Here is a 27,767-nt window from a genome sequence, read left to right as displayed (position 1 = left end):
GGATTAGTCGTTTGCTTGGATCTGAGCTGTGAGCAGTGCTGATGAGTTTAACCAGGCTTGAGACAGAGTGCTTGGTGAGTCCCAAGGGAATCCGGAGACGCTGAGCAGCGTAGGGCGGGTGATTGGTACTGGGCTCGGCACTCCCTCCATGAAAGGCCTGGGCTATGAGCAACGGGCACGGTTCAGTCTCTCTCTCTCTGCGACGGGCTGCCAGAGCCTTTCAGGGGAACGTCAGGGAGAACAGAGGGAAAGAAAACTCCTCTGCTAGTTCTGCCGTCCCCACATGCGTGCTCAGCTGCGGAGTTTCTAGGAGGCTCAGCCTGTCCCCTCACAGACGCGGGCCAGTGCTCCGAGTGTTCTGGACCCGACTCGCCCTGTTCGCAGCCGTCTGCCCCCTGTGATGGTAGCAGCTGATAAGCTTGTAATTGTGGTATGTAACAGCAGCTGTCAAAACTCCGTCAGGCTGACAGGTGGTGGGAGATGGTCAGAGGTGGCCCTGTGGTCTGACCTGCACGTCGAGGCTGCTCCTATGAAGCCAGAGGACTGGGGTCTGGGGTCTCCCTGTGTTTGCTGTAAGACTCGTAGGCCGGCAGGAACACTGCATATCCACTCTGAGCTGTGTGCACCGCACCGGCTGGGGGACTGCCCTGACTGAACTCCTGGGCGCCCTGGAGCAGAACACTCAGAAAAACACCCCTCTGGATTTCAGATTGCCAGGGCTGGAGGATCACCCCAGCTCACAGCCAGTGGGCAGATCATTGCACGGCACAGGCCGGTCTCCTGGCTCATCTGCGACCTGCACTGTCACCAGGCCCTCAGGTGCCAGGCTGGGGGTGCTTGCAGAGCCCTAGTGCCCAGTGTCCAGGCTGGGACGCTGAAGGGATAAGCGGTTCCCCCAGCAAGTGCCTGGTGAGGAGTCTCTCCCGCCGCTCTGGTCCGTTTAGCTCTAGCCCTGGCACTGAACGGAAGGCTCCAAGCAATGCTCTAAGCTCATTCCCTCCGAGACCCTGGGCTTTGAGCTGTTCAAAACTGCTCAAGGACCCACATGCCGGCACCCGGTGTTTAAACCGGCACAGAATGCTCAGACTCTGCTTGGCTGCTGGCATCCTGGATCCCTCTGCCAGGGCGTGGCACAGACACCACCCACGCTCCCCCTGCAAGACCTCCCTGCAGCATGCAGCCTCCTCAGTCACATCTCTGCCCTTACACTTGTCCTAGGCCCCTGCCTCCTGCTGGAGCTATCTCCCCAGCCTCCCCCCTAACGAGTGCTCTGCTTTCCCCTCTAGTTCAGAGCCTGGACTGGGAGACGTTTGAGCAGTACTGCACCTGGCAGCTCTTCTTGGCACACAACATCCCCTTGGAGACCATCATCCCCATCCTGCAGCACCTCAAGTACAAAGGTGAGCCGGCAGGCGGCCTGCGCCCCGCGTGTGTCAGACACACACACAGCACAATCTCGGGGGTCCAATCCCTGCTGGGTCCACCCAGCCGATTCTGCTGCCCAGCAGTGTGTGCACGTATGCAGGGAGAGGAAGCGTGCAGCCCCCAGGAGCTCTGCACAAGACTCAGCTTTGCCCCAGGCCAAGAATTACACGCCCAGCGTCTGCTGCCGCCCCCTGGCAGGGGCTGTGTGTTAGCGGTGGGGTCAGGGAGCGTGGACCAGGCTGCGTGGGTGGACACCACGAGGGGCCCTGGGGACGGGTGGCAGGAACTGTGGGCATGTCTGCTCAGATACCTGCAGCCAAGGGCTCTGAGCTCCTCAGCAGTCACTGGGGGTCCCAGCTGTCGGGAATAAACTAAGCCCCTTTGGTTTCCCTTGCAGAGCACCCAGAGGCACTGTCCTGTTTGCTGCTGCAGCTGAGAAGAGAGAAGTACGTATGCAGTGGGGGAGGGGTGGTCTGAGTGTGCTGTGCCAGGGGGGTACTTTGCTGGCCCCTTGAACTGCAGAGGGCAGGGGTTCCCAAAGGAGAGCAGGCCAGAGCAGAGCGGCCTCTCTTGGCTAATGCTGGACAGGGCCAGGCATTACGTGGCCCCGGGTGCAGCAGGCAGGGGACACCAGGGGGCCCTGCCCACGTGCAGTTTGCTGCAGGATCGGGGCCTGTGCAGAGGGCTTATGGGGCTGCTTGCTGGGACCACATGCGTTGAGTCCTGCCCGTGGGGTTTCCCATGTTCTGCTCTGGGAATTCCTGGCTGGGTCGACGCCGGGTGGCAGCAGCAGCCATGGGCAGGGAATCGCAGCGAGCGTGCCCCTTTCCTTCGTGTCGGCATGACCCTTAAGAGAAGCGCTGGAGGGTTCCTCCTCATCCCTTGCCCCGATGCGTTGGGTCCCTGAGCTGGGCTGGAGTAACAGGCAGTACCCGCTCCATGGAGCCGCCGGGAGCACCGCTCTTCTCGCTCGTTAATCAGCGTGCCAGAAACGACGGCGACAGACGGAACATTGAATTTCTCCAGCACACGGCAGCTCCACTCCCAACGCTCCAAGGAGCAGAGCGCCACCGAAGTGATCGCTCCCCTGCGGCTTAGCTCTAATCAATCCAGATTTGATCAGTGCAGGAGCTGCCGCCTTCGCGCGTCTTTAAGGTGGCCCTGAAAAATCCTGCTCTTAACGTGTTAAAAGTTCCAGTCACAGGCTTTGCAAGGCTAGGCAGGGTCTGAGCAAGGGCTGCAGGCGTGTCCTGGCCCTCGGGAGTGAGGCTGCATATTGTGTGCTGCTGTGTCTAGGGAGGGAGATGGGAGGACAGATCCTGTCCCTCCCTCCCTGAATTCCCCCCTTTGGCCTCTCAGAGCCACACCGTTGGTCTGATCTCTGCCTGCGGATTACAGAAACCCCCCTGGCTCTTCCCTAGCTCCTAAGCAGCCCCCAGGCTCCCAGCCCATTACCCTTCACAGCACCTCTGAGTGGATATTCTTCCCATTTGCAGAGGGGAAACTGAGGCCCGGAGAGGGGCAGAGACTTTGCCAGGGTCGAGTCGGCAGCGACTTGAACCCTGGAGTCCTGGCTCCCAGGCCCTGACCCTGCTAAGCACCAAACACCTTCAGTTTGATTGCTTGAGACCCCAGGCAGGAAGGATTAACGAGAGGGAGGCTTCCTGGGGCCAGCCTGTCTGCCCAGGGTGGGGGCAGTTGCTGGCCACTGGGGAGTTCTGGTCAGTTTAGTTGGCACTGGGCTGAGGTACCGCGTCTCAGTATCCCGGCTAGCGCCATGCGGGAGAGGGGTTACCTTCTGCCCTCAGAGCCTGAGCTAGGGCACAGCTGGGGTTGGGGTCCGGCTCTACCCACCACTGGTCCTTCCTTCCCGTCAGAGCCCCACCTGCATGGCTGATGTGCAGGGAGTGCTCCAGAGAGGCTCCCAACAGGTCGTCGTGACCTCTCTCGGGAGAGCTCTGTATATTGCCAGAGCTGGGATAGCCGGGGTGCTGCAGGCTGGGCTTCACGGGGATCGGCAGGGCAATGCGGCTGCCCCTTGGAGACTGATCCCCGGCCAAGCTGCAGGGCCGCTCCTGAAAGGTCCCTTGGGCTTTCCACCCCTGGCTCTCTCTTGTCGGGGATTTGATCTGACACTTGTCCCCAGTCTCCTCTGCGTGGGAAGGCAAACAGCCGTGCGATTATTGCTGATGTGTTAGGGGAGCTCGGAGCGCCTCCCGCCTTCAGTAAGCCCCTGCTCAGATACGGCGGCTTAGGAAAGGGAATTAAAACCATATTTCATGTGCCATGCATGCCCATCCAGCGCTCCACACCCCCGCCTTGGGCCCAGGATGCCACAGAGGAGATGGAGGCAGCAGCAGCTTTATCTGGGGGCAGAGGCCCCCTCTCTGGCCTGCGTCCCCTCCCCCTTGCTCAGCAGTAATTGGCAATGTGATTCTGGCCAGGCCCGGGGAAGCATTATCACACTCCTCTCGCCTGCTTCTCAAGGGGCACCCCCCCCCCCCGAGACGGCTTTCCGTTTCCTGTGCAGTCGGCACGGTGCTAACACCGGAGGACCTGGATGGGTGGCTTGATCAGTGTCCTGGCATCCACCAGCCAGGACCTGTCTTCTCCCTTCCTGTGTCACTGGGGCTGGTACCTACTTGGCACCAGACCTGCTGCCTGGTAAGGCTCATCCTGCCCCCATCGTCTCTTCTGGAGGGCTGAGGACAAGGCACGGCACGGCACAGCTAGGGCTGAGCACGTCTGGCACTGAGCAGGGGGCCTGGAGTCAAGTCCTGGCTCAGAGCTGACCTGCGGTGTGACCCTAGAGAGTCACTTTGCCCCACGCCTCCTCTTGCCCATCTGTAAAATGGGGACAGTGACAGTTTCCTCCCTGCCAGGAGTTGAAGGGCTGAATGACACCGTCCTGTGACAGGCCATGTGGCTCACTCCCCAACCTGGCCGGTGGGCACTGTTCTCAGCGGGGGGCTGTGCCAGCGTGCTGGAGCAGAACAGCTTCCCAGAAATGACAAGTGGTGGCAGAAACTCCCTGACGCCAGCTAGCTAGGGGAGGATCAGTACGCCGGCTCGCCGTGGGACTCCAACCCAGGGGGTGCCCAGAAAGGTTTCATGGGCAGGAGACATCCGCTGAGCAAAACGCAGAATGGCACCGTCCCCTGTAGCACATCTTGTCCCAAAAACACTGTGCAGGCTTCATGCACCACCACTGCAAGGCAGCCACCTCTGGGGAGGAAGGAGGCAGCTGTGAGGTAATTACCTAGAGTTGAAATTTGCCAGGATGCTTACCAAAGAGCACTAGGATTCTTAGTGACTAACTTGAGTGGATGCCTCTGTCATGGAGGGTGGGGGAGTCAAGGCTCTGCACCCCCAGCTTCCTGCGATCCACCAGGACTCTCAGCCAGCCAGTAAAACAGAAGGTTTATTTAGACAACGAACACAGTCCAAGACAGGCCTTGTGGGTACAGACAACAGGACCCCTCAGTCAGGTCCATCTGGGGCCCCAGGGAGGCCACAGCCCGTTGGGAAGCCCAAGCCCCGTCGGGGAACCCCTCTCCATTTCCAGCCAGCTTCAAACTGAAACTTCCTCCAGCCCCTCACTCAGCCTCCCCCCGGCTCCTCCCCCAGCCATTATCCAGTTTCCCGGGCAGAGGTGTTACCTGGCCTTCAACCCCCCTCCTGGGTTCTCAGGTTACATGCTCAGGTATCTCCCTTCCCCAATGCAGGCAGTCCCAACTCCCCTGCAACCTTCCCAGGTCAATGCTCCCCACTCAGCATTCACAGAACACAGCAAGAACGTTCCCACTTGGTCACACCTCCTCCAAAGCCACCCCACCAGCAGCCAGATGCTCCCCTTTGCTCCAGAAAAGAACCACCCGAGGCACCGTTCTCCCAGGCCAGTGCTGGCCCAGCCCTGCTCAGCCTGAGCTCTGCTGGGCTGCTTCTGGCACCGGGCACCTGTCAGAGCCAGAGAGCCGCCCATCGTCTGCCTCCCGGCCTAGCCACTGATCTCTGCCTGCTCTGCTCACCTCCCATGGCTGAGTGAAGAGCGATTTCTTTCTATTCATTGATGCTGCACTTGCAGCTGGCTAATCTGATCCTGTCTCTAAGTGGTATTGGCCCAGGCCCACGGTGCCAGAATGCACAGGAGCGGCAGTGAAGAGTGTGTTGCAGCAAGGCCAGCGCAGGCGGCTGGCGCAGGGACTCTGGGGAGGTGCCAGGCTGCTCCATGGGGGCTGGTCTCTTCCGTATCTCAGGAAAGGGCTGGGTGAGCTCCCTGCCACGCAGCTTTGTATCTAATGCACCTGGTCCCCGCCCCGCTGGAGGTCCTGGAGCCAGAGCTGAGCAAGGCAGCCCCGTCACCTGCGAGCCCTGGGACCTCGGAACCAGAGGGCCGCGCCACGGTTTCTGCCGAATCCTGTCTTTCTGGCTAGGGAACTAGCAATGGTGATGGGCAAGGGGGGGCCGGCCGCCTGCCGCGTCTCACTCATGGCAGCAGAAGTGGGATTGGATGTGCTGAGGCTTTTCCTTCACCCCCCTTTCCCTTCCTGCGGCAGGCCCAGCGAGGAAATGGTGAAGATGGTGCTGAGCCGGCCTTGCCATCCGGACGACCAGTTCACCACCAGCATCCTGCGGCACTGGTGCATCAAACACGACGACCTGCTGGCAGAGCACATCAAATCCCTGCTGATCAAGAACAACAGCCTGCCGCGCAAACGCCAGAGGTGAGGGGTGGGGGGCCCCTCTTCTCCCACAGCTCCCTCCTCAGGGAGCCTGTGGCCTGGGTAGGTGGCTGAGGAGGCTTGTTTTGGGTGAGGAGACGTCCCCCACGCTCCCTGCACAGAAAGTGGTGTAACTCTGGCAAGAGGCCACCCTCGGGGTCAAGAGGCCGGGGGCCTGGCGCTGCGCAGGCAGTGAACGCACCAGGCTGCTGCTGCTGGACACCGTGATTCAGGTTGCCTAGTGCAGGCAGGGGTGGAATGAGCTGGTTGATCTCGGTCCTTTGAGAATATTTGTTGTCAGCAAAAATAACCACATGGTGGAGATTAGTTCTGTGCCTGAGCCTGGACTGTGCGGAGCGCTGCAGGTCAGGGCTGAGGTGCACAGGTGGGGTTGGGATTGTCAGGGCTTGTTGGGGGTCCAGGACTGGTGCTGGGGGGGCAAGTGTCATGGAGTGTGGGTGAGTCAGGGCCCTGCACCCCCGGCTTCCTGCGATTCACCAGAACTCTCAGGCAGCCAGTAACACACAAGGTTTATTTAGACGACAGGAACACAGTCCAAGACAGGTCTTGGCGGTTCAGACAACAGGACCCCCTTTAGTTAGGTCCATCTGGGGCCCCAAGGAGGCCACAGCCCCCTTGGTCGGGGCACCCCTCCCTCCTTCCAGCCAGCTCCAAACTGAAAATGCCCTCCAGCCTCTCACTCAGCCTCCCCCCGGCTCCTCCCCCAGCCTGTGTGTCCTTTGTCCAGTGTCCTGGGCGGAGGTGTCACCTGGCCTTCAACCCCCCTCCTGGTTCTCAGGTGACATGCTCAGGTATCCTCCCTTCCCCAAGGCCGTCCCAGCACAACTCCGCTGCAGCCTTCCCAGGTCAACACTCCCCACTCAGCATTCACAGACACAGCAAGAACATTCCCACTTCAGCACAGCATGTCAGGGCTGGGGTGCTGGGGTGGGCTCTGGGGGGAAACTGCAGTTAGAACCCAGCCTGAGGCCAGCAACCCGGTGAGATGCTCCAGCCCATCCAAGTGAGGATGGGACGAGGCTCCTGTGCATTGGCAGCAGCCTGCACTGGCCCACGCTCCCTGCAGAACGACACAGGCGCCAGGCCCTGCAGCTGCCTCTCCCGTGCCCGGTGTCTCGGCGTGCTGGGCTTGCCAGCAGCATGTGCTGAGCCGTGCTGGTGTTTCCTCTGCCAGGGCGACAAAGGGGCCATGGCGCATGCGTGTGTAACTGACACGTCACCGCCGTGGCCTGCAGCCCCACTGAGCTGGGCATGGGGTGGGGACCAGGACCCCCAGCCTGGCCTTTCCCATGCGGGCAGGGGCCCAGCTGCCTGGCAAAGAGCTCTGGGGATTCCTGTCCCCCAAGCCCAGCGCTGGAGAAAGGGCCTGGCTAACCGAAATGCTGCAGGCTGGCAGCACCCATGGGAGGGACCCACTCGAAGGCAGATGGGAGCTCTGTCTCCATGGCTCAGGCAGGCTGAGAGCAGGCGCTTGGCCTGGGGCCTGAGAACCGTGAAACTCGGCTCGCAGAAAGCCCCCAACGGCCACCAGAGCAGCTGGGCCAGGGCAATGGGGAAACAGCCCCTTGTCCAGTCCTGCTTCCCGGAGCCAACCCCCCAGGCCAGCTCCTGACGAGGCAGCTTGAGGTGTCTCTGTTGAGGGGGAACAGTGCCCTCCGCTGTCCTCCCAGGGCTCTGCGGGCACTGCTCTGCCTGGAGCACAAGGGACATCTAGTGTCCTGAAGCAGCACTAGTGCCGCGCGCTGACTGGGCCAGCTCCCTGCAGTGCGGGGCACGGTCCCCTGGCGGCGTGGCCAGGGCCCGGCTCGGGGGGGGGGGCGGCACGGCCGGGGCCCGGCTCTGCGGGGGGGGCCACGGCCGGGGCCCGGCTCTGCGGGGGCCAGCTCTGGGGGTGGCCTGGCGGCACAGCCGGGGCCCGGCTCTTGGCGGGGGGTTGCGGCGTGGCTGTGGCACGGTGTTTGTGCTATGGGAGGGGAGACACAAGCTCCCAGTTTGCAGTGGCCGGCCTAGAGTTCTCCCCTCCTTGGTGCCTTGTTCAGGTTCTGCAGCGCAGAGGCTCCAGGCCGCCCGCTCAGGGACCTGTTAGGCTAGGGGCTGTACAGCTATGAAAAGACAGGGCCCCCCCCCTCCATTCCCCTCCCCTCGAGAAGCGGTTCCTGTGGAAATCTCCAGCTCCATCCGCTTGGTTCCATTTCCCCTCGTTAATTAGCAGCATTTGATAGGTGACCGCCAGGGCTCTCTTCATTTTTTCCGGGCCCAATAAGTCGGCTGTTCTAATCCAAGCTTACGAGCTCTCCAGCCAACACCCCCCTGCGGCTGATGCCCGGCGCACTGGCACTGCGAGGACACCGCGTTCCCCACAGCCTGGTGCTGCTGCCGCACCAGGTGCAGGGTTGGTTCCATGCTTGCTGGGTGGAGTGGCCTCTGGGGATGCATGAGGTTTGGGATCAGAAGAGCCTCCAGGCGCCCCAGCTTCACAGGCAAAGCCTTGGGCTCGATCTCATGCCAGTGTTGAGCCCTCCTCCCTCCCTGCCTTGGGGCTTCTGCAGCACCCTGGGATCTGAGCTGCCAGGGAGCAGCCTGGTGTCCCCCAAGAGGGTAGGGGTGTGGTGGGGCGCGGTGCTATGCCTGCCCCTGGAGGCTTGCTCTGCCATGGCCCGTCCTCTCCTGCAGAGCCAGCTTCCTGGCTATGGAGGGGCCCCAGCCTCAAATGCCAGGTAGAGGGGGGATCCCTGCGGCGCTCTGGGACAGTGGGTGGCTCCGGGACCCCCCAGGGACTAACTCTGCTTCCCTTGCCCTGTCCTCAGCTTGCGCAGTTCAAGTAGCAAATTGGCCCAGCTGACACTAGAGCAGATCCTGGAGCACCTGGACAACCTCCGGCTGAACCTGACCAACACCAAACAGAACTGTACGTGGGCCGTGCCCGGCAGGAGGGGGGCTCGGAGGGGGCTGTCTGGCCACTGGTGGGCGGAGCTGGGAGAGGTTGGCAGCATGGTCGCTCCTGGGTGCCTGGGATGGGATGTGGCCGTCAGGGTCTGGGGGCCCTATTGTTCTCCGTACTGTACAGACACGTTGCTGGGGTGATGGGCAGGGGTGCTGTAAGGTCTCCTTTCTTAGCCCCATGGCTAGAGGGGCACTGCCCTCCCCTTCTCCCGCCATGGAATCGCTGGCCCCAGCCTGGCTCGGGTCAGCAGAGACTGGGAGGGGCCCAGCAGTCCACAGGCCTGGGCAGAACATCTAGGCTCTGCCCCCTGGTGCTGCCTCCTGGGACAAGAGCGCTTCCTTCCTTCACCCGCTGGGCTGGGATTCTGCGCCATGGGGCTGGGCCCCTTCCTCCTCCACGGAGTTACCCAGCACTGTACACGTGGGGAGCCAAGGTGCAGAGATGGGACGGAGCCTGGCGGGTGGGACTCAGCCTGGGAGAAGGGCTTCCTCCGTGCCACTGGCCAGCAATGGGGCTGGCAGGGTAGGGCTCTGACTGGCCTCGTCTCCTTGCCTGCCAGTTTTCAGCCAAACGCCGATCCTGCAGGCGCTGCAGCATGTCCAGGCCAGCTGCGACGAAGCCCACAAGATGAAGTAAGTGCAGCCATGTCACCGATCCACTCGCAAGGCCGGGGGTGACTCGGGGGTGTGCCGGGAGCGCACTGGGTCACAGGATTCAGCAGTAAGCTTGGAGCTGCACGTTCCAGCCCAGGCCCCCTCGTGTAGCCAGGCAGGAACCAGCCTGTGCCCGGCTTCACACAGTCCGGGGCTATGCCCAGCCTGTCACCCAGGGCGGGCGGGGGTTATGGGGATGTCCGGAGAGCTGGGGCAGCGCTGGGCTGGTGGAGGTCCAGGCCCATGGGGTCTGAGCAGATGCAGGGAGGGAGAGCTAGTGCAGCTGTGGGGTGGGTCTAGGGGTGCCCAGAGCCTTACCCCCCCAGCTTGCTCTCGGTCAGGTTCAGCGACCTCTTCTCCCTGGCCGAGGAGTACGAGGACTCCTCCAGCAAGCCCCCAAAGAGCCGCAGGAAAGCCGCGCTGTCCAGCCCCCGCAGCCGGAAGAACGCCGCCCAGCCAGCCAACGAGGAGGAGTCTGCCTCCAGCAGCGCCTCGGTGAGTGTCACCCCCCGGGGCCCTCCGGAGAGCTGGGGCACAGCACCACGGAGCGAGGAACTTCTGGCCACATCCAGGAGGCCTCGCCCCACTGGGCTCTGAGGCAGAGCTGCAGCTCTCAGCAGGGTTCCCGTGCTCTTCCTGGTTTCTTCCCCGGGATAGGGGGCTCCTGCCGCCCTGTACCTTCTTCCTCTGGTGGGGACAGGTTGGCACTGCCCTCAGCCATGCCACCCACACAGCTCTGCCACAGCCCTGTGCAGTGGGGCAAGGATCCCACTGACCCCAGCCTCACCGGCAGCACCCACAGAGGGCCACCCCTACCTGGCCCTGGCCCTGGCCCTCTGCCCGCCTGACAGTGTCCATGACAGCTGCCAGCCCCCAACCGGGCCCTGCTGTCCCCTCACCCGCCTCCCGACATGGCCAGTGATCCCCACCCCACCGGGCCCTGCCCCTTTGCCCGCCTGGCAGTGCCCATGACAGTCACCAACCCCCAACTGGGCCCTGCCGTCCGTACCCCATCCCCTCAGACATTGCCTGTGATCCCCACCCCACCAGGCTCCACTCGCCTGGCAGTGCCCGTGACGGCTGCCCCCTGCTCTCACTTTCAGGAGGAAGAGGACACCAAGCCGAAACCCACCAAACGGAAACGGAAAGGCTCGTCCGCTGTGGGCTCAGACAGTGACTGAGGGGCGTGGCCCCGTGCCCAGCTCCACCCTGGCCCGCTGTGGCAAGTGGCAGCAGCGGCTCTGGAAGTCCCTGCAAAGCAGCAGCAGCTGCCCCTGGTGGTTGTGGAGCAGCTGGGCGAAGCGGTACCCAGGCTGGAAGCAAGCGAGGCGCAAGCTGTCTGTCTGTGGCTGCACCCACCACGTGCCTGCAGCCTCCTGCCAGCGGCACCGCCGGCCCCACCGGGCTGCCGTCCGAGTCCCTTTCTAACGGAATTGTGGGGTGACCGGCTGCAGTGAGTGCCTCTTTCCGTGGCATCTGGGTGCCAGGCTGAGGGGCACAGCGCCAAGTCCCCGAGAGAGGGGGCAGCTGGGGAGACTTCAGCAGCAGGTGTGCCAGGCCCCTGTGTGCTGGGGGCTGGACAGGAAACCAGACAGGCTGCAGAGCAAAGGCCTCCTATTTCCATATACGAAATGTAAATAAATAGTGAGAACTGGCTTGCTGCTCCCAGACGCTTCCAGGAGGGGGCAGCCTAGCAGACCAGCAGGAAACCCCAGGCTTACCTGTGCCAGGGCAGCCCACGGCCTGGGGCACCTGCCCACCCTTCCCTGGCCATGCTGGCTTAGTTCCCACCTGTGATTTTCACCACAGTCCAGAGCCTTGGCCCCACAGCAGCCTTTAGCTTCTGCCATGGAGCGGACACTGCCCAGGAAAGCCCAGCCAGCGGGGTAGAGACCAGCACCCGGAGCCCATTCGCTGCTAGCGGGACGAACTGGGGCTGGGAGTCCGAAAAGAGCCAAACCCCATGAGCAGCCCTGCCCCCCAATCTCTTCCCTGCGAGCCAAGCCCCCCAAGCTGGGAGGAGGAGCAGAGCACAAACCCGACCCGAACGGGCCGCACCAGTGCAGAAGATGCCTGCTTGGCAGAACTGTTCACAGGCAGGCGGCCCAGATGCAAGGCTGAAGATCCAAAGCTCTTTCCCCAGAGAGATTTGCCTTTTAAAGTGTTTTTAAAACTAAAATAAAACTCAGATTTTTTTACAAAGTGCCCGTCTTGCCTGATGGTGTGTGCGCCTGGGCGAGGCAGAGTTGCTGGCGCAGGGATGGGCATTGTCTGCCTCTGACTGGGCCTGGGGAGACTCCATTGGCCGGGCATTCAAGTGAATGGCTCTTTTCTGCCCTCCAAAGCTTTGGTGGTTCCTGTGGTCAGTCAACTGCCCCCCTCTCCCCCTGCATAGCAGCCACTTCCTGCTGCCTTGCAGACCTGGCCCCTGGAACCAGGTGAGTATTGTCCTCACTGGGAAACACACGGAGGCGTGCCCAAGGTCACGCAGAGAGGCCGTGCCAGAGCTGGGAACAAAACAGTCATCCTGGCTGCCAGCCCCCTGCACTAACCACTAGACCCTACTCCCCTCCCAGAGCCAGGGAGAGAACCCAGGAGTCCTAGCCCCCCTGCACTAACCACTAGACCCCTCTCCCCTCCTAGAGACAAGGACAGAACCCAGGAGTCCTAGCCCCCCTGCACTAACCACTAGACCCCTCTCCCCTCCTAGAGACAAGGACAGAACCCAGGAGTCCTGGCTTGTAGCCCCCCCGATCTAACCACCAGCCACCACTCCCCTCCCAGGGCAGGGGAGAGAACCCAGGAGTCCTGGCTCCCACTGTCCTGCTCTTACCCCTTGCCACTGCTGCCCGGGTTTGAAATGCACAGGGGAAAAGCTGCTGCAGCAGCACACGGTGTAGAAACGGTGCCAGGATCGGCCAGGGCAGAGCTCCCTGTGACCCGTGGAGGCCCCTCAGCAGGCCACTGGCCATAGCCCCGTTGTTAGCCCTGCTGTCACTATGCACGTGGGCCAGCACTGCCCAGCCAGGCTGCTCAGGACAAGCCAGCCCCTTCCCAGTGTGGGCTGGGCAGGGACTGCCCCAGCCATGGGGGGCAGTGGTGGGCCTGGGTATGAGGAGACTCTGGGCCGTGGGGCAGGGAAGGAACACAACTGGCCTGTTCTGGGGTGGTTCTTAGGCCTGTGGGGCCTGGTGCAGCCCCGTCCCTGTGATCAGGGCCCAGCCCAGGCTGCCGCTGGCTCTGGGCTGCTCATACTGTTTCCAGCTGTGGAAGCCGCCTAACCTTTCCCCTATTTCTTCTGGTTTCAGCTCCAAGCCACAGCAATCCTGGCGCCCGTCCCATGTGCGTTTCTCCTTCGAGCAGCAGATGTTGGGAACGCAGCAGGAAAAACCCCTGAGCTGCCTGCTCCAAAGCTCGCCCGCCCGCCTGCCAAGGAGGGGCGAGCTGCAGCTTGTCGGCTCTGTGCAGAAAGGCAAAGGGCTTTTTCACCTTCCCAGCCCCCGGCTCCCTGCAGAGTCCCCCCGGGTATCAAAGCTTCAGAGGGCAGGAGCCTAGACCTGGGCAGACTGAGGGCAGGGATGGGGGGGTGGCCGTGGTGCTCTGCACAGTGTCTGCCTTGGGGAGGGGCTGCACAAGCTGCTTGAAACCACCTGGGAGGGGAGAGGTCTAGGTGCGTCAGCAGGCTGGGGCACCGCACAACCCGGGGCCGAGGGTGGCCATGTGTGCAGGGCCTTGCTCTAGCTCACCCAGTGTGCACCTGGCACTGTGCCCTCGCAGTGACCCCTCCGGTTCCCACTGAGGCTACTTGGCCACCCCGATCCATGAGGGGGAGCCCAGCCTGGCAGCATGGAGTCAGGTCTGCGCTCCCAGTCGTCGGAAGCTCGCTGCAGCCACCCAGAGATTTTTTCATATGGCTCCTATTAGGAAAATCTGTAGGAACCCTGCACTTTGCCATGAAGCCCCCAGGCCGCCTGGGCGTGAGCTGGGGAAACGTTCCCCCCCTTTCCGCTGACGCGCAGTTGGGGATCTTCTCCCCTCGGTGTGAGAGCAGGGCGCCATGTCCCCTCCCGTCCTTGCCTTGGGGAACCCCCGCCCAGCCAAACACCGAGGGATGCTAAAGCAACGGGGGAGGTTAAATACCAGGTGCTGGGCAGAGGGGGCGAGAGTCTAGCGTGGCCCCATCACCACAGTGGCCAAGTCCTTCCCCATCTTGCCTGTTAGTACCTGAGCTGGGCTGAGTCAAGCCCCTGTCCCCCAAGGACTCCAGGTGCCCATGGGCAGAGGGGTTACAGGGATCCGCTGGGTCTGGGAGTGACATACCCAGCCCTGAAGGTCTCTGAACGCCACAGCCTCACAAGGGTCACTGCACAGTGTCTGTGCTGCTAAGGGGCCAGGAGACCCGGGTGCATGCTGGAAATCCTGTGCCTCGGGCCTTGTGCTCAAAGGCAGGTCAGGCCGAAGTCCCAGCCCCTGAGCTGGGCAACAGTAGCCCCTGCCTGTGTACCGCGTGTGGTTTACCCAGGAGCCTGACTGGCCCATGCTGTCAGCTGCCAAGGAGGAGATGGCAGGGCCTCTGGAGAAGAAAGTACCAGGCAGGGACACTGGGGTGGGGGACGGAGGCAGAGCTCTGGACTTTTCTGATCTCATGGAGTGAGGGCTGCAGGGAGGCCCTGCCACCCGCCCGAGGGAGACGCTGCCCATGGGCATGGCTGTGTGAGAGGAGGGGCTCAGCCAGGCTGGGGAGAAGGACGTGGGGGCAGTCAGGACCCCAGCAGCCAAGCAGGGTTCAGGCTCCAGGCCGGGTAGGGGTGGGTTTGCGGGTGACCTTGGGTTTCCATTGACCCCGCTGGCTTTTCCTCCCCTCTCCGCTGGGCGTGGAAAGTGGATTCTTGTTTTCCCTGGAACCGCAGCTGGGCGCCGAGTGGCCTGGGGAGCCCCGAAGTGGGGCACTGGCCATGCGGGGTGGCCAGGGCTCGGGGTATGGCAGGGCTGGCACTGCCTGGGTCACCTCACTCCACAGCTGGGCACTGGGGCAGCGCCTGGCCCCTGCCCAACCACAGGGCCTCTCTCCCGCGCCAGCTCCTGCCGGGGGCGCGCCCGGCCCCCTCCCGCTCCGGGAGCGCGCAGCGGCTGCCCCGCCCCAGCCCCAGCCCGGCTCCGGCGGCAGCATGTACCTGGCCGGGGCGGCGGCGGCTGCGGCCGCGGCCGCGCTCCTCTGGCTGCAGCGGCTGCTCTGGCCGCACCTGTGGGCGGACGCGCGGTTCCTGCTGCGGGCGCTGCTGTGCCGCCGCCGGGTGCTGCGGGACGCCGCGGGCTCCAGCCTGGCCCAGCGCTTCGCCGGGCTGGCGCGGGCGGCCCCGGAGCGGCTCTTCCTGCGCTTCGAGGGGCAGCGCGTCAGCTACGGGCAGGCGGCGCGGGCGAGCCGGCGGGTGGCGAACGCGCTGCGCGCCTGGCGCGGCCCCGGGGGGCCCCTGCGGCCCGGCCAGACCGTGGCGCTGCTGGTGGGCAACGAGCCCGGCTTCGTGTGGGCCTGGCTGGGGCTCGCCATGCTGGGGGCCGTGCCCGCCTTCCTGGGCACCGCGCTGCGCCGCGGGGCGCTGCTCCACTGTCTGCGCGGCTGCGGGGCGCGGGCGCTGCTGGTGGCGCGCGGTGAGTGCGGGGCGCACGGCGGGGACGGCGGGGCCGGGGCGCACGGGGGGGACCCGCGGGGCCGGAGGGGCCGGGGCGCACGGGGGTACCCGGGGGGCGCAAGGAGGGGACTGGAGGGGCCGGAGCGCACGGGGGGAACCCGCGGGGCCGGAGGGGCCGGGGCGCATGGGGGTACCCGGGGGGCGCAAGGAGGGGACTGGAGGGGCCGGAGCGCACGGGGGGGACCCGCGGGGACGGAGGGGCTGGGGCGCACGGGGGTACCCGGGGGGCGCAAGGAGGGGACTGGAGGGGCCGGAGCGCACGGGGGGGACCCGCGGGGACGGAGGGGCTGGGGCGCACGGGAATACTCCGGGGGGCGCACGGGAGGGGCGGGGGCGCACGGGAGGATGGAGGAACTGGCGAGGGAGGCGGTGGATTGTCTCACTTGATAAACTAGTGTCACCCAAAGGATCATCGGCCAGAACCGGCATGGGAGCGCTGGGACAGGAAACCCCGACAGGTCTGGGGGTTATGGGGAGCAAAGAGCTTCTTTCTCCCCCCCCCCCCCCCGCCACAGGACTTGGCTTCCTGCTGCGACCTACTCGGGGCCCTGGGCAGCTGCCTCTGCGCCAGCCCGGCTGGGGGACTGGACTGGCTCCTCCCCAATAGCCCTGGGTGTCAGCCCCCCAGCCTCCAACATGGGAGTAACTGGGGGCCAGGTTTTGGAGAGAGCCCAGCATGCTGGGTGCCAGGGAGGTGTTGGGTACTCGGCCCTTGGAAATCTCACCCCAAATGAGGGGTGAATGCTGGGTGCTCTGGGGTCCTCTCGGTGCCATGACACTTCGCTCCTGCTGTGGACAGTTTTCGGTAATGAGGGGGAGCAGATGAGGGCCGTGACCCGTGAGCCCGGCACCCCTGGCTGTGGAGGAGGCAGGGTCTCCAGCCAGCACTTTCTGTGAGGCCTTTGGCTCCCAACTGGAGTCAGTGCTGCTCCCTGTGCGGCCTCCCAAGTTGGGCCCTGAAATCAGCAGGCCCGTGTGAAACCCTTGGCCTGAAAGCTTCTGCCAGCTCTGCTGCCCGTGGGCTGGCTGGGAACCGACCCCCTGCGGCGGCTCCTTGGCGTGGCTCTGAAAGCCCCAGCTCCTGCGGAGCCAGGTGCTCCGGGCATCGCCCCCAGGGCCTGCGACACCCAGTGGGGCTGGCAGCTCTCTCATGTGTCCGTGGCTCCCCGAAGGCCCCAGATACAGAGGCAGCCTCCTCACTGGTCACCATGGGCAGGGGTCTGGGCCCTGGTGTCTGCACTGCATCGATAGGGCCAGGGCCTATGTGCTGCCATGTTTGCAAAGTCCCAGTGCCGTAGGGGACGGGCACTGGCTCTGTCTGTTCAGCACCCAGCCCGACGGCCCTGCAACCTCCCCGGGGCCAGGTCTGGCTCTGCGGCTCGATCCAGGCAGAGCCCCAGGGCCAGGCCCGGCTCGGCGGCTCGGTCCAGGCAGCGTCCCGGGGCCAGGCCCGGCTCGGTGGCTTGGTCCGGGCAGCGTCCCGGGGCCAGGCCTGGCTCGGTCCAGGCAGCATCCTGGGGCCAGGCCCGGCTCAGTCCAGGCAACGTCCTGGGGCCAGGCCTGGCTTGGTGGCTCGGTCCGGGCAGCGTCCTGGAGCCAGGCCCAGCTCCGTGGCTCAGTCCGGACAGGGCCCTGATCTCGGCTGAAGCCTCTAGTGCTGCCTTGCTATAAATCTAGGACTTTACAGTGGGTTCTGCTCAGGCCTGGGCAGAGCCAGGCTCTTCTTAACACCAGTTCTGCAAACTCGTTGCCAGGCTGGACTGGAAAAACTTTTTAAAATAAGTTTGAGGCAAGTTTTCCGGTGTGCCCCTCCCACCCCGCACCTCTCCCCTCCCCCGCCAGCTGCAGTGCTGTGGCCATAGGAAGTTTTTCCTGGCAGATGGGACCCAGCTTCCTTAAAGCTGAGAGCCCCAAGTGGGTGGAGGTGCAGCCCGGCTGCTTGGAGCCAGGGCTGCCCGAGCCCAGCACAGAGCAGGTCCCGAGCACTGCGCTGACCGTGCTGGGCCTGGGGCTGCTGTGGGTCACTGGCGTCACTTGGTTCGTTAGTGCTCCTGGTCCTGGGGTGCTGGGCGCTCTATGTCTGCAAGGGGCATGGACGGGGGAGGGAGCTGGTTTCGAGGGGAATTTGGTGCCTGAGGGGCCTGGCCAGGACATGCCAGATGAGGGGCGTTGGGATGACCCAGCCGGGGCAGGGCAGAGTCATGTGGTGTTTGCCTTGGGGCATTCCTGGGGGCCACCTGGCATATGGGTCTGAAATCAGGGCACCCTCCTGACGTTCGAGCTGGGCCAGGAGCAATTGTGTCACCCCTCTGCAGAGCCCCCCCAGCTCGGTTCACATGGACAACTTGAATAACTGTAATTAACACAGCAACATGGTGCTTGGCCCGAGCCACCCTCTGGCATTGCCTAACGAGCTGGAAGTCATCACAGTAATTGCTGCTGCTTCAGGGCTTTAATGATGATTTAATTGGTGACAACTCAGCGGGGTGGGGGTGAGGAAGGTGGCCGGATGGGACCAGCTGGGGCAAATCTTGCCACGGCTCAGACGGGCACGGACGCTGCCTGGCTGGGAGTTGAGCTCCGTGCCGGGGGACTCATGAGACACGCGCAGCTCTTCTGCTGGGGTCAGCCTGGATCCCAACCTCACTCCCCTCGGGGCCAGGAACTGCCAGATCTAGCCAAGACCCGGGCCAAATCCTCAGCTGGTGCAAATCAGCGATGTGCCTTTGGGCCTGCAGTGCACCAGCTCGGGCAGAGAGTTTAGCGGGGAGAAACCTTTGTCTCCGGCCTGGCCACTACTTCATGGTGCCCTTTTCCAGGCCTCCCCCCATGGCTCATTACTCTCCTTTCCCCTTAACGACGGGGCACTGCAGAGGCCTGTGAATCGGGCATTGTCTGCTGCAGTTATTGGGTGGGGTGAAGGAGGCCCCATCTGGGGCAGCGCCAGCCAGCCATGACTTTGGCACGGGGCTGTGGCCGTCTAGCAGCAGCCCCCTGCGGCCCCCCATGCTGGGAGCTGCACCCCTGGGTGAACAGATGGCCCTGCCCAGGAGCTCATGCCCTCCCCTCCCCACAGATCTGTATGAAGCTGTGGAGCCCTTGCTGCCCACCCTGCAGGAGCTGGGCATCGTGGTGTGGGTGCTGGGCCCGGGCCCCTGCCCGCCAGGGGTCACCAGCCTGCAGGAGCTGATGGAGGAGGCATCTGAAGAGCCGGTGCCCTCAGACTTATCCACGCCCAAGGACATGATGGACACCTGCCTCTACATCTTCACCTCGGGTACCACAGGTGGGGCCCCACCACTGCCCCCAGGCACGGGGCTCCCCGCAGGGCAGGGGCTGCAGGTCTGGAGTGAGGAGCATACGCAGAGCTGGCTGAGGGGGGGCGTTTGGAAAGGGCCTGCCTGGCTCTCTCCGGCGCCTGCTGCCTCCACCCCTTCCCAAGCCCCGAGGTCGTGGGAGCAGGGCCAGGTGCAGGGTCCCAGGGACTGTCTGTGCCCACTCCATGCCCCGATGCAGGGCAGGGCCTGGCAAAGCGCAGGGCTCCCTGTTCTGGCTTCTCCCTGGGTCTGGGGAGCTCCTCAGCATCAGGTGGCTGTGGGGCCGGGATGAACAATGGTGGGCGGCAGGAGGGTGGGGCTGTGGGGCCCCTGGCCCTGCAGCTGTGGGGGGATGGGGAGGTTTAAACGCAGACCACGCCGTGGCATTGCTGCTCGGACTGGCTGCTGAGCAGGGCCTGGGGGGAGCGACTGCTGTGGGGCATCCCAAGGGGTGGGAAGCCAGGGTGTGCCCAGCTCGGGGGCACTCACAGGGGAGCCAGGACCCTGGGCACGGAGTGACCCCCATTTCCCCCCACTGCAGGGCTGCCCAAGGCTGCCTGCATCAGCCACCTTAAGTGCATCATGTGCCTGGGCTTCTACCGCCTGGTGGGGGCCTCCAGCAAGGACGTGATCTACGTGGCGCTGCCCCTGTACCACATGTCGGGCTCCCTGCTGGGCATCGTTGGCTGCATCGGGATCGGTGAGCTGGGCAGCAGGGGGCCGCTCTGGGCCTGGGGGTCTGGGCTGCCCCCTGCTGGGGGGGCTTGTCTGTGCCTGGTGGGGGGTCTGATGGGCTGTTCCCGCTCAGGAGAGAGGTGCCAGTGCTGCGGTGGGGGCTCCCGAGAGTGTCCGCTCTGTGTGCAGCGAGGCAGAGACGCAAACGGTGTTGGGAAAGGGACAGATGATAGGTCAGAAATATCACAAGGCCAATAGAGAAATGGTGGGACACCCCCGCCAGGAACACGGCCTGCGGGTCAGGTCGGCCCATCTCAGGCAAGATACCTTAGAATTGGAGGCGATGCCACGCTCGGGGCTGGAACGACTCCTGTCTGAGCAGCGATGGGACTGCTCAGTCTGGAAAAGAGCCGGCCAAGGGGGGACGCGACAGAGGTCCAGACAATCGTGGCTGGGCTGCAGAAAGTGACTAGGGAAGTGTTATTTACCCCTTCACGGAACACAAGAACCAGGGGTCACGCAATGCCAAAAGTACATGCGACCGCCTGCTCTGGGTGTCCCTAAACCACCAACTCCCTCCAGAGACACCCCCGCTGCTCAGGCTGCCCGGCCCAGCAGGGACGCGACCGCCTGCTCTGGGTGTCCCTAAACCACCAACTGCCAGAGGCGGGGGCTGGATGGCAGCTGGGTCACTCAAAACTTGGCCTGATCTCTTCGTCCCTCTGACGTGCCTGGCACCGGCCGCTGGCAGGAGATGGGGCTCTGGGCACCTGGACCATCAGTCTGACCCCGTCTGGCCGCTCAGATGTTCTTAAGCTTTTGGGGCTCATATTCCAACAAGAAGTGGGGGCCCACAGACCTCAGGGGCCCCATCTGGGCCAGGGGGACGGTGCTGCAGCTGTTAGAAGAGAGGCCACTGAGCTCAGCGTATCCATCCCCGGCTGCCTTGGGATCCACAGGGCACCAGCCCCCACAGGTCACCATAGAGGCATCAGTGACGCTTTGCCTGTCCCAGGGCGCTAGGCTCCTCGCCAGGGAGGCGGGCTACAGACATCCAGAGACGCTGGGACTCCGTACCAGAGCTGGAGATAGAACCCAGGAGTCCTGGATCCCAGCCCCTCCCCCTGCCCTATCCCACTAGAGCCCACTCCCCTCCCAGAGCTGGAACAGAACCCAGGAGTCCTGGCTGCCTTGTCCCGGTGTCGCTGTGGCCTGTGTGGGGAGGGTTGGCACGCCCGGCCCGTGGTTATGCAGGGCCTTGGGGCAGCTCTCTGAGGACGCTCTCCCCGCCAGGTGCCACATGTGTGCTGAAGAGGAAGTTCTCAGCCAGCCAGTTCTGGGGCGACTGCGAGCACTATGGGGTGACTGTGTTCCAGTACATTGGGGAGCTGTGCCGCTACCTCGTCAACCAGCCCAAGGTCAGCGCTGGGAGCTGGGGGGCCACGCGGTGCCAGGGGCAGGGACCGGGGGCCCCCTGCTGGGACTTGCACCCAGTTCCCTCTGGGCTGCCCCCTGAGCATGGCCTGGTGCACCCCAGCCCTGGGGTGGAACAGGGCAGCTGGCCTGCGCAGGGCCAGCGGGATGCCCAGAGCTGCGGGCACCATATGAGCACAAACCCTCCTCCCCACTGGGGCCCACGTGGGGAAACTGAGGCATGGCAGTGACAGGGCCAGGAACAGACCCTTGTGCAGGCAGCAGAGTGGGAGCCAGGACACCTGGGTTCTCTCTTAGGCTCTGGGAGGGGAGTGGGGGCTGGGAGCCAGGACTCCTGGGTTCTCTCCTCGGCTCTGGGAGGGCAGTGGGGGCTGGTGGGTTAGAACAGGGGGGGCTGGGAGCTAGGACTCCTGGGTTTTCTCCCCAGCTCTGGGAGGGCAGTGGGGGTGGTGGGTTAGAACAGGGGGGGCTGGGAGCCAGGACTCCTGGGTTCTCTCCCCGGCTCTGGGAGGGCAGTGGGGGCTCCAGAGGTTAGAGCAGGGGGCTGGAAGCATGATACTGAACAGGTTCAGACCCTGCACTAACCTCTGGTCTGGGGGGGACGATCCCACACTCACCCAGAGCCCCCGCTCCAGGGAGAAGGGCAGCGGGAGCACGGCCTGCGCCTGGCTGTGGGCAGTGGGTTGCGGCCCGACGTCTGGCGCGAATTCCTGCGGCGCTTCGGAAACGTCCGCATTGTGGAGACCTATGGCATGACCGAGGGCAACGTCACCTTCTTCAACTACACCAGCACCCTGGGGGCTGTCGGCCGCGGCAGCTTCCTCTACAGGGTGAGCGGGGCTGGGCCATCGCTGGGTGGGGGCTGTGGATCGGGAGTGAGGGGCACCGGCTGGGCATGGAGGGTGGCTGCGGGTTGGGAGTGAGGGGCAGCGCTGGGCGGGGGCTGCAGGTCGGGAGTGAGGAGCACCAGCCGGGCATGGAGGGGGACAGTGTATGGGTGGGTCTCTGACTCTGCACCTCTTTCAGCTCTTCTGCCCCTTCGAGCTGGTGCGCTACGACGTGCTGCAGGGGGCACCGGTGCGGGACGCGGCCGGGTGGTGCCAGCGGGTCGGCCCAGGTGAGCGGCAGGGGCTGGCTGGAGGGGGGGACCTGGCCTGCTGAGACCCCGGCTCACCGCTGCCCCCCACAGGTGAGACAGGGCTGCTGATCGCGCCGGTGACCCCCAAGAACCCCTTCCTGGGCTACGCGGGGGGCAGGGAGCTCTCGGAGCACAAGCTGCTGCGCGGGGTCTTCGCCGTGGGAGACGCCTACTTCAACACAGGCGACCTCATGGCCCAGGACGCCGCCGACTTTGTGTATTTCCGGGACCGTACCGGGGACACCTACAGGTACCAGAATCACAGGGACACACACCCCCCTGGCGTCCAGAGACAGCCCCCCGGGCAGCCCCAGACACCCCCTGGGCAGCCAGCCCCCCTGGGCCATCCACACACACACTTACAGGGCACCCAGCCCCCCGTGACATCCAGATCCCCCCAGGACAGCCCCAGACCCCCCCCCGGGCAGCCAGCCCCCCTGTGCCATACACACACACACTTACAGGGCACCCAGCCCCCCCGTGACATCCAGATCCCCCCAGGGCAGCCCCAGACACCCCCCCCGGACACCCAGCCCCCCTGTGCCATCCACACACACACTTACAGGGCACCCATCCCCCCCGTAACATCCAGATCCCCCCAGGGCAGCCAGCCCCCTGTGCCATCCAGACCCCCCTAGGTAGCCAGCCCCCCATGCCATCCAGACACCCTCCCCGGGCAGCCCCAGACACCCCCTGGGCAGCCAGCCCCCCTGGGCCATCCAGACCCCCCTGGGCAGCCAGCCCCCATGCCATCCAGACACTCTCCCCGGGCAGCCCCAGAGACAGCCCCCAGGGCAGCCAGCCCCTCTGTGCCACCCAGACACCCTCCCTGGGCAGCCCCAGACCCCCCCCAGGGCAGCCAGCCCCCTGGGTAGCCAGCCCCCCATGCCATCCAGACACCCTCCCCGGGCAGCCCCAGACACCCCCTGGGCAGCCAGCCCCCCTGGGCCATCCAGACCCTCCTGGGCAGCCAGCCCCCATGCCATCCAGACACTCTCCCCGGGCAGCCCCAGAGACAGCCCCCAGGGCAGCCAGCCCCTCTGTGCCACCCAGACACCCCCCAGGGCATGTGCCATCCAGACCCCCCCGGTCAGCCACCCCCCCATGCCATTCAGACACCCCCCTGGGCAGACCGCCCCCCTGTGCTATCCAGACACCCCCGGGCAGCCACCCTCCCATTCCATCCAGACACCCTCCCCGGGCAGCCCCAGAGACACCCCCCCAGGGCAGCCAGCCCCCACCCCTGGTGCCATCCAGACACACGCCCCGGGCAGCCCCAGAGAAACACCCCCCCCGGGCAGCCAGCCCCCCCCCCGGGCAGCCCCAGACACCTCCCCTAGGCAGCCAGCCCCCCGTGCCATCCAGCCCCTGCCCCCCCCAAGAGCCCCTTGCAGGTGCAGTTTGGGGAGCTCTTTGCAGGGCTCTGCACAACTGGAGCCCGGGAACCAGCCCCCCAAAGGGCAGGGCCCAGAGCCACTGGTGTTTGTCGCTCTGGGGCCTGACCAGGCTGCTGGGTTTGGCCTTGAGTGCAGGGGCCTGGCCCGGGCAGGCCCAGAACCGGGCCCGGCAGGTCCGTGTGCTTCTCCCATGGCCACCTGCCCATCCCCCCGTGGGGGTCCCGCAGAGCCAGGAGTCGGGGCTTGGCCAGGGCTCCGGGGCTCGGGCTCTGCCCTGCTCAGGTCACGTTTGCCCCCAGGTGGAAAGGTGAGAACGTCGCGACGACGGAGGTGGCCGAGGCCCTGGCCGCGCTGGACTCACTGCAGGAAGTCAATGTCTACGGGGTCGCCGTGCCAGGTACCCCCCCCCCCCCGGCCCCTGCAGGCAGCTGCCAGGGCTCCCCAGGAAAACGGGAAGCTGAGGCGGGGCGGGGCGGGGGGTACAGCTGCCTCCTGGAGCCCAGTGGGAGAATGTCGGGGGGGAGGTTCTCTCCATTCTGTCTCCTCCCCCGACCCAGCGGAGTCCGTGCCCCCCCCGACCGGTGTTCAGTGCTCCCCCTCTCACCCAGGGTACGAGGGCCGTGCTGGGATGGCCGCCATTGTCCTGCGGCCGGGCTGCGAGCTGGATGGGGCGCAGCTGTACAGCCACGTGGTGGAGTTCCTGCCCCCCTATGCCCGGCCCCGCTTCCTGAGAGTCCAGGTAATGCCCGCTGGGCACCGAGGCCATGGGGGGTGCAAACACCGCCAGCCTCCCCATCAAAGGCTTGGAAATGACACCCTGGGGAAAGATGCAGCTGCCTCTGGGGTGGGTAGAGGTGGCTGTTTATACAGGGATCCCTCACCTGGGTCTGAGATGCAGCTGACTCTGGGATGGGGCGTGAGGGCTGTTTGGGACAGGAAGTGACAAACATCCCAAATCCAGGGGAAGCTGCAGGAGTGACCTCATTAAAGCCCCAGACAACACATAGCAACTGCCCTCCCACCCCGAATTGCCAGAGTGCCCCCCAACCCCCAGGGGGCACCCAGCACAGCAGCTCGGGCCACTGGAGCAGGGGGGAGGCAGATTCTGGCAGCTTAAAGGTCCAGGAATCCAGACCGGGGGTGTCAGCCAGCAGGAGCCCCCAGCCTCTGACACCTGCACCCAGGAGCTCTGCCCCCACCCCCCTACCCCGGCCGAGCTCTGATGCGTCTCCCCGGCAGGACCACCTGGAGACGACACAGACCTTCAAGCAGCACAAGGTGCGTCTGGCCAGCGAGGGCTGTGACCCCACGCGCCTCCCGGACCCGCTGTACCTGCTGGACGACGCCTCAGAGGCCTACGTGCCCCTGACCACGCGGCTCTGGGAGGGCGTCGTCTCGGGGGCTGTCCGGATATAACCCCCCTACCCCACCTGCCTTGGGCTCCCTCCAGCTGGGGGTCACCTGGGGAGACTACGAGTCCCAGCATGCACAGCTCAGCCCCATTGCATGCTGGGAGCTGTAGTCTCTGGGTGCTGGGGCATCTGAACGGATGGGCAAGGGCTCTGGGGTGCTGCCTGCCCCGGGGAGGGAGCTGGGGCATGAACAGGGCTCAGTGCCTGCAGGTTTTTTGCCCACGCTGCAGCCCGTGGTCCTTCCAGCTCCCTCCCCACTGCGCCCCATGTGTCACCCCCCACACTTCCTGGCCTCCACTCCCCTGCGCACACCCCACTCCTCTGCCCCAGGGGGCTGGAAGCCGGGAGCTCAGCCGTCTCGTCCTGGCTCACCTGTGCCTGTCTCCAGCAGGGCGGTGGTATGGGATGTGCTGGGCTGTGTCCTGCATCCCCCCTCCCTGCACTTGGGGGCAGCTCCCCCCCTCACAGGACCTCAGCTCCGGACGGGCTCCGTGCCCTGGGCGTTGGGGCCAAGAGAGCTGCCTGCGTGCCGCAGGGTCAGGCAGTGGGCGGTAGGGTGTGGGGGAGTCCAGGGAGCTGGATTCAAATCCTGGATCCACCACAACATGAGGTGGCCTTGGGCTGGCCCCTGAGCTCCCAGCCGGGTCTCAAGGACAACGGCCCTACCTCCCGGGCCTGGGTCTGTCTGGGTTGTTCCGAGTGCGAGATGGGCAGGCAGGGCCTGACCCTGGCTGCAGCCTGGCCAGTGTCTGAGGAGTCAGCGGCTTTGCCCCCGGGGGTGGGGAGGGAGGTACGGGGTGGGGGGGAGTTTGTATTTTTTATACCTTTTGGCAAATAAAACATTTTTAGCGAAGAGTGTTGCTGTCTTGTGCCCCCCCCTGCCCCTGGAGCTGGGAGCCCCCCTGGCCCCCCAGCATCTCCCCCTGGCACTGGGGTGCTCTGACCCCACCGCTGTGGCTGGGCAACCTGGGGTGCTTCAGTTCTGCAGGGTTCATCCGCTGGGGGATCGGTTTAGGGGCCCGGGGGCTTCCCCAAGAAGGGGGATACACAGGAACGGCCCAGGCAAAGCCCAGAGCCTCTTCCCGGGCACCTGCACCTCCCCCCTTGGCCTCCAGGCTCTGGCCTTGGCCTTGTGGGGCAGTGTGAGGCAGGACAGGCAGGTCCCCTCCCTCCCACCACGTTCCAGGGACCCACCTGTGCATTGAATCTGCCCTGGACTGGCCCCTGGCAGTCGGTTGCACCCTGGTCCATGGGGCACAATCCCCTCCCCCACCGCCCAGGCAGCCTGATAGACACAAGGGCGGGGTCCTTGCCAGGGCCCCACTAGGGCTCCCTGGAGCCCCTCAGCCCCTGCATATGCACTGGGCCTCCTGGCTGGGTCCACCCTGTGGGACTCTCTGCCACTGGAGACAGGAATGAGCCAAGGCCATGTGGCCCTCGGACCTTGGCCAGCCCCAGGTTATCCCCCGTGCATGTCCCCCCCCCTTCCACTCCCCCCAGCTGTTTGGACTCCTGCAGGCTGGCGCGGTGTCTCCAGGCCAGGTACCCCGATATTCTATGGCCATACGTGCCCCAGGCAGACGGAAGCCTCTCCCCTGCGAAAGCCCCAATGGGGAGGGGGAAGCTGCAGAAGAGGGGAGCCGAGGAAGAAGACACGACTCCCCGCCCCGCCCCAAGGTTAAAGCTGCTGGTATGAGCCCCGCTGTGCCCAAAGGGAGGGAAGAGGAACCTGCCCCTTGACCTGACCTCAGCGGCCTGGTCTCTGCTCGCCCCCCAGAACATCTTATTCCAATGCTGCCCCGTCCACATACGCAATCCCCAGGATCTGTGCCCCAGGCTGGGTAAATCCCCTGATTTCAACCCAAACTGCGAAGTGGGGTCAGGTTTGCTGGGTCTGGGATATCAGGGGGCAGCGGGTCGGGAATAAGGGGCTCCCCAAACCCCCAAACGGCGCCTGCTCCAGCGGCAGCACGTAATGTAGGTCCTACCTATAAACAAAGCGGTGGAGGGGGTAAAGCAGGGAGCGGGATGATCCCTCCTCCCACGCACACTCCCCGCCCTGCTTCCCAGAAGCCAGGGTGAGGGGCACAGGGAGGGGGCGGGGCTGGAGCGAGAGGGCGGTGGGCAGCCCGCTCCCCCCCCAGCATAAAGGGGCCAGCGGCCCCCTGCGCCCCTTTGTCTGCGGAGAATGGAGCCGACAGCCTGTGAAAGTGACCCAGTGAATGGGGCGCTGATGGGGGGGGCGTCTCCCTGGGTAACTTCGGGGGCTCGGAGTGCAGCTAATGCGCGGTGGGGGACAGCGGCTCCCTGAGCCCAAGCGGCTGGCGAGGGGGGCAGGGATCTTGTGGGGGGGGGGCTCAGGGTCGGGGGGGGGCAGACCCAGCCTTTAATGGGGGGGGGCAGAGACCCTGGGCCTGGTTCATTGAGAGAAACGCCTCCCCCTGCCCCCCGGCCCGGATTTCCGGGTGCCCCCCCATGCCGGACCCTGGGTGAGGAGCCGAGCTGGGATCAAGGGTTTGAGCTGAGATTTGTGTCAAATCCACTGGAGCCCCCCCCGGCCAGGCACAGAACCCAGGAGTCCTGCCCTCACCAGCCTAACTAGGACTGAGTGCCCCCCCCCTCCCCCGGTCCTGCAAACCGGCCTGGAGCCGCTGGTGGCCGGGCAGACGGAGGGGCTCGGCCCGGCCCCTTTCACCCCCCGGGGTAAGCAGCGCCCGAGCGGCCCATGGCCCGGGGAGCGCGCGGGTGGGGCTGGTGGTCGCTGGCTGCCTGGAGCTGTGGGGGGGGGGGCGGTCACAGGCCCCCCCCGGCAGCCCCTCTCCCGGCCAGGGCAGATTTCAGCACCTGGGACAGCGGCCCTGCCGGAGCTCCCTCGCCAGCGCCCCTCACCTGCGCGCCAGGGCTGCAGCGGGGCCCCACGGGCAGGATGCGCCCCCTCAG

General features: G+C 65.1%; 2 protein-coding genes across 2 annotated transcripts in view; both read left to right on the top strand.

Moving 5' to 3' along the window:
* The window catches only part of INTS3 (integrator complex subunit 3), a 64,887-nt gene extending 52,921 nt beyond the window's left edge, over window positions 1-11,966 (top strand). Inside the window, exons 24-30 of the mRNA XM_030541883.1 lie at window positions 1,287-1,400; window positions 1,823-1,871; window positions 5,982-6,149; window positions 8,975-9,075; window positions 9,671-9,743; window positions 10,106-10,259; window positions 10,868-11,966. Coding sequence (XP_030397743.1) covers window positions 1,287-1,400; window positions 1,823-1,871; window positions 5,982-6,149; window positions 8,975-9,075; window positions 9,671-9,743; window positions 10,106-10,259; window positions 10,868-10,945 — 737 coding nt within the window. The 3' untranslated portion in view covers window positions 10,946-11,966. The remainder of the gene's footprint in view (window positions 1-1,286; window positions 1,401-1,822; window positions 1,872-5,981; window positions 6,150-8,974; window positions 9,076-9,670; window positions 9,744-10,105; window positions 10,260-10,867) is intronic.
* Window positions 11,967-14,932: 2,966 nt separating this feature from the next.
* Window positions 14,933-25,615, top strand: SLC27A3 (solute carrier family 27 member 3). The gene is made up of 10 exons (XM_030542332.1): window positions 14,933-15,413; window positions 18,531-18,740; window positions 19,313-19,471; window positions 20,740-20,864; window positions 21,516-21,710; window positions 21,907-21,997; window positions 22,070-22,268; window positions 23,715-23,812; window positions 24,024-24,154; window positions 24,655-25,615. Exons 1-10 carry the CDS (start codon window positions 14,933-14,935, stop codon window positions 24,829-24,831), a joined length of 1,866 nt encoding a protein of 621 aa, XP_030398192.1. The 3' UTR covers window positions 24,832-25,615.
* The last annotated feature ends 2,152 nt before the right edge of the window (window positions 25,616-27,767 follow it).

This window comes from Gopherus evgoodei, chromosome 24, assembly GCF_007399415.2.
Source record: "Gopherus evgoodei ecotype Sinaloan lineage chromosome 24, rGopEvg1_v1.p, whole genome shotgun sequence".
In the NCBI taxonomy this organism is placed as follows: domain Eukaryota; kingdom Metazoa; phylum Chordata; order Testudines; family Testudinidae; genus Gopherus; species Gopherus evgoodei.
This window is presented reverse-complemented; position numbering and strand designations above follow the sequence as displayed.

Coding starts and splice junctions, on each gene's coding strand:
- SLC27A3 (XM_030542332.1), top strand. CDS start 14,933: ATGTACCTGGCCGGGGCGGCGGCGGCTGCGGCCGCGGCCGCGCTCCTC. Junction 20,865..21,515: donor ACCTCGTCAACCAGCCCAAG/GTCAGCGCTGGG, acceptor CCCCCGCTCCAG/GGAGAAGGGCAGCGGGAGCA. Junction 21,998..22,069: donor GTGCCAGCGGGTCGGCCCAG/GTGAGCGGCAGG, acceptor TGCCCCCCACAG/GTGAGACAGGGCTGCTGATC.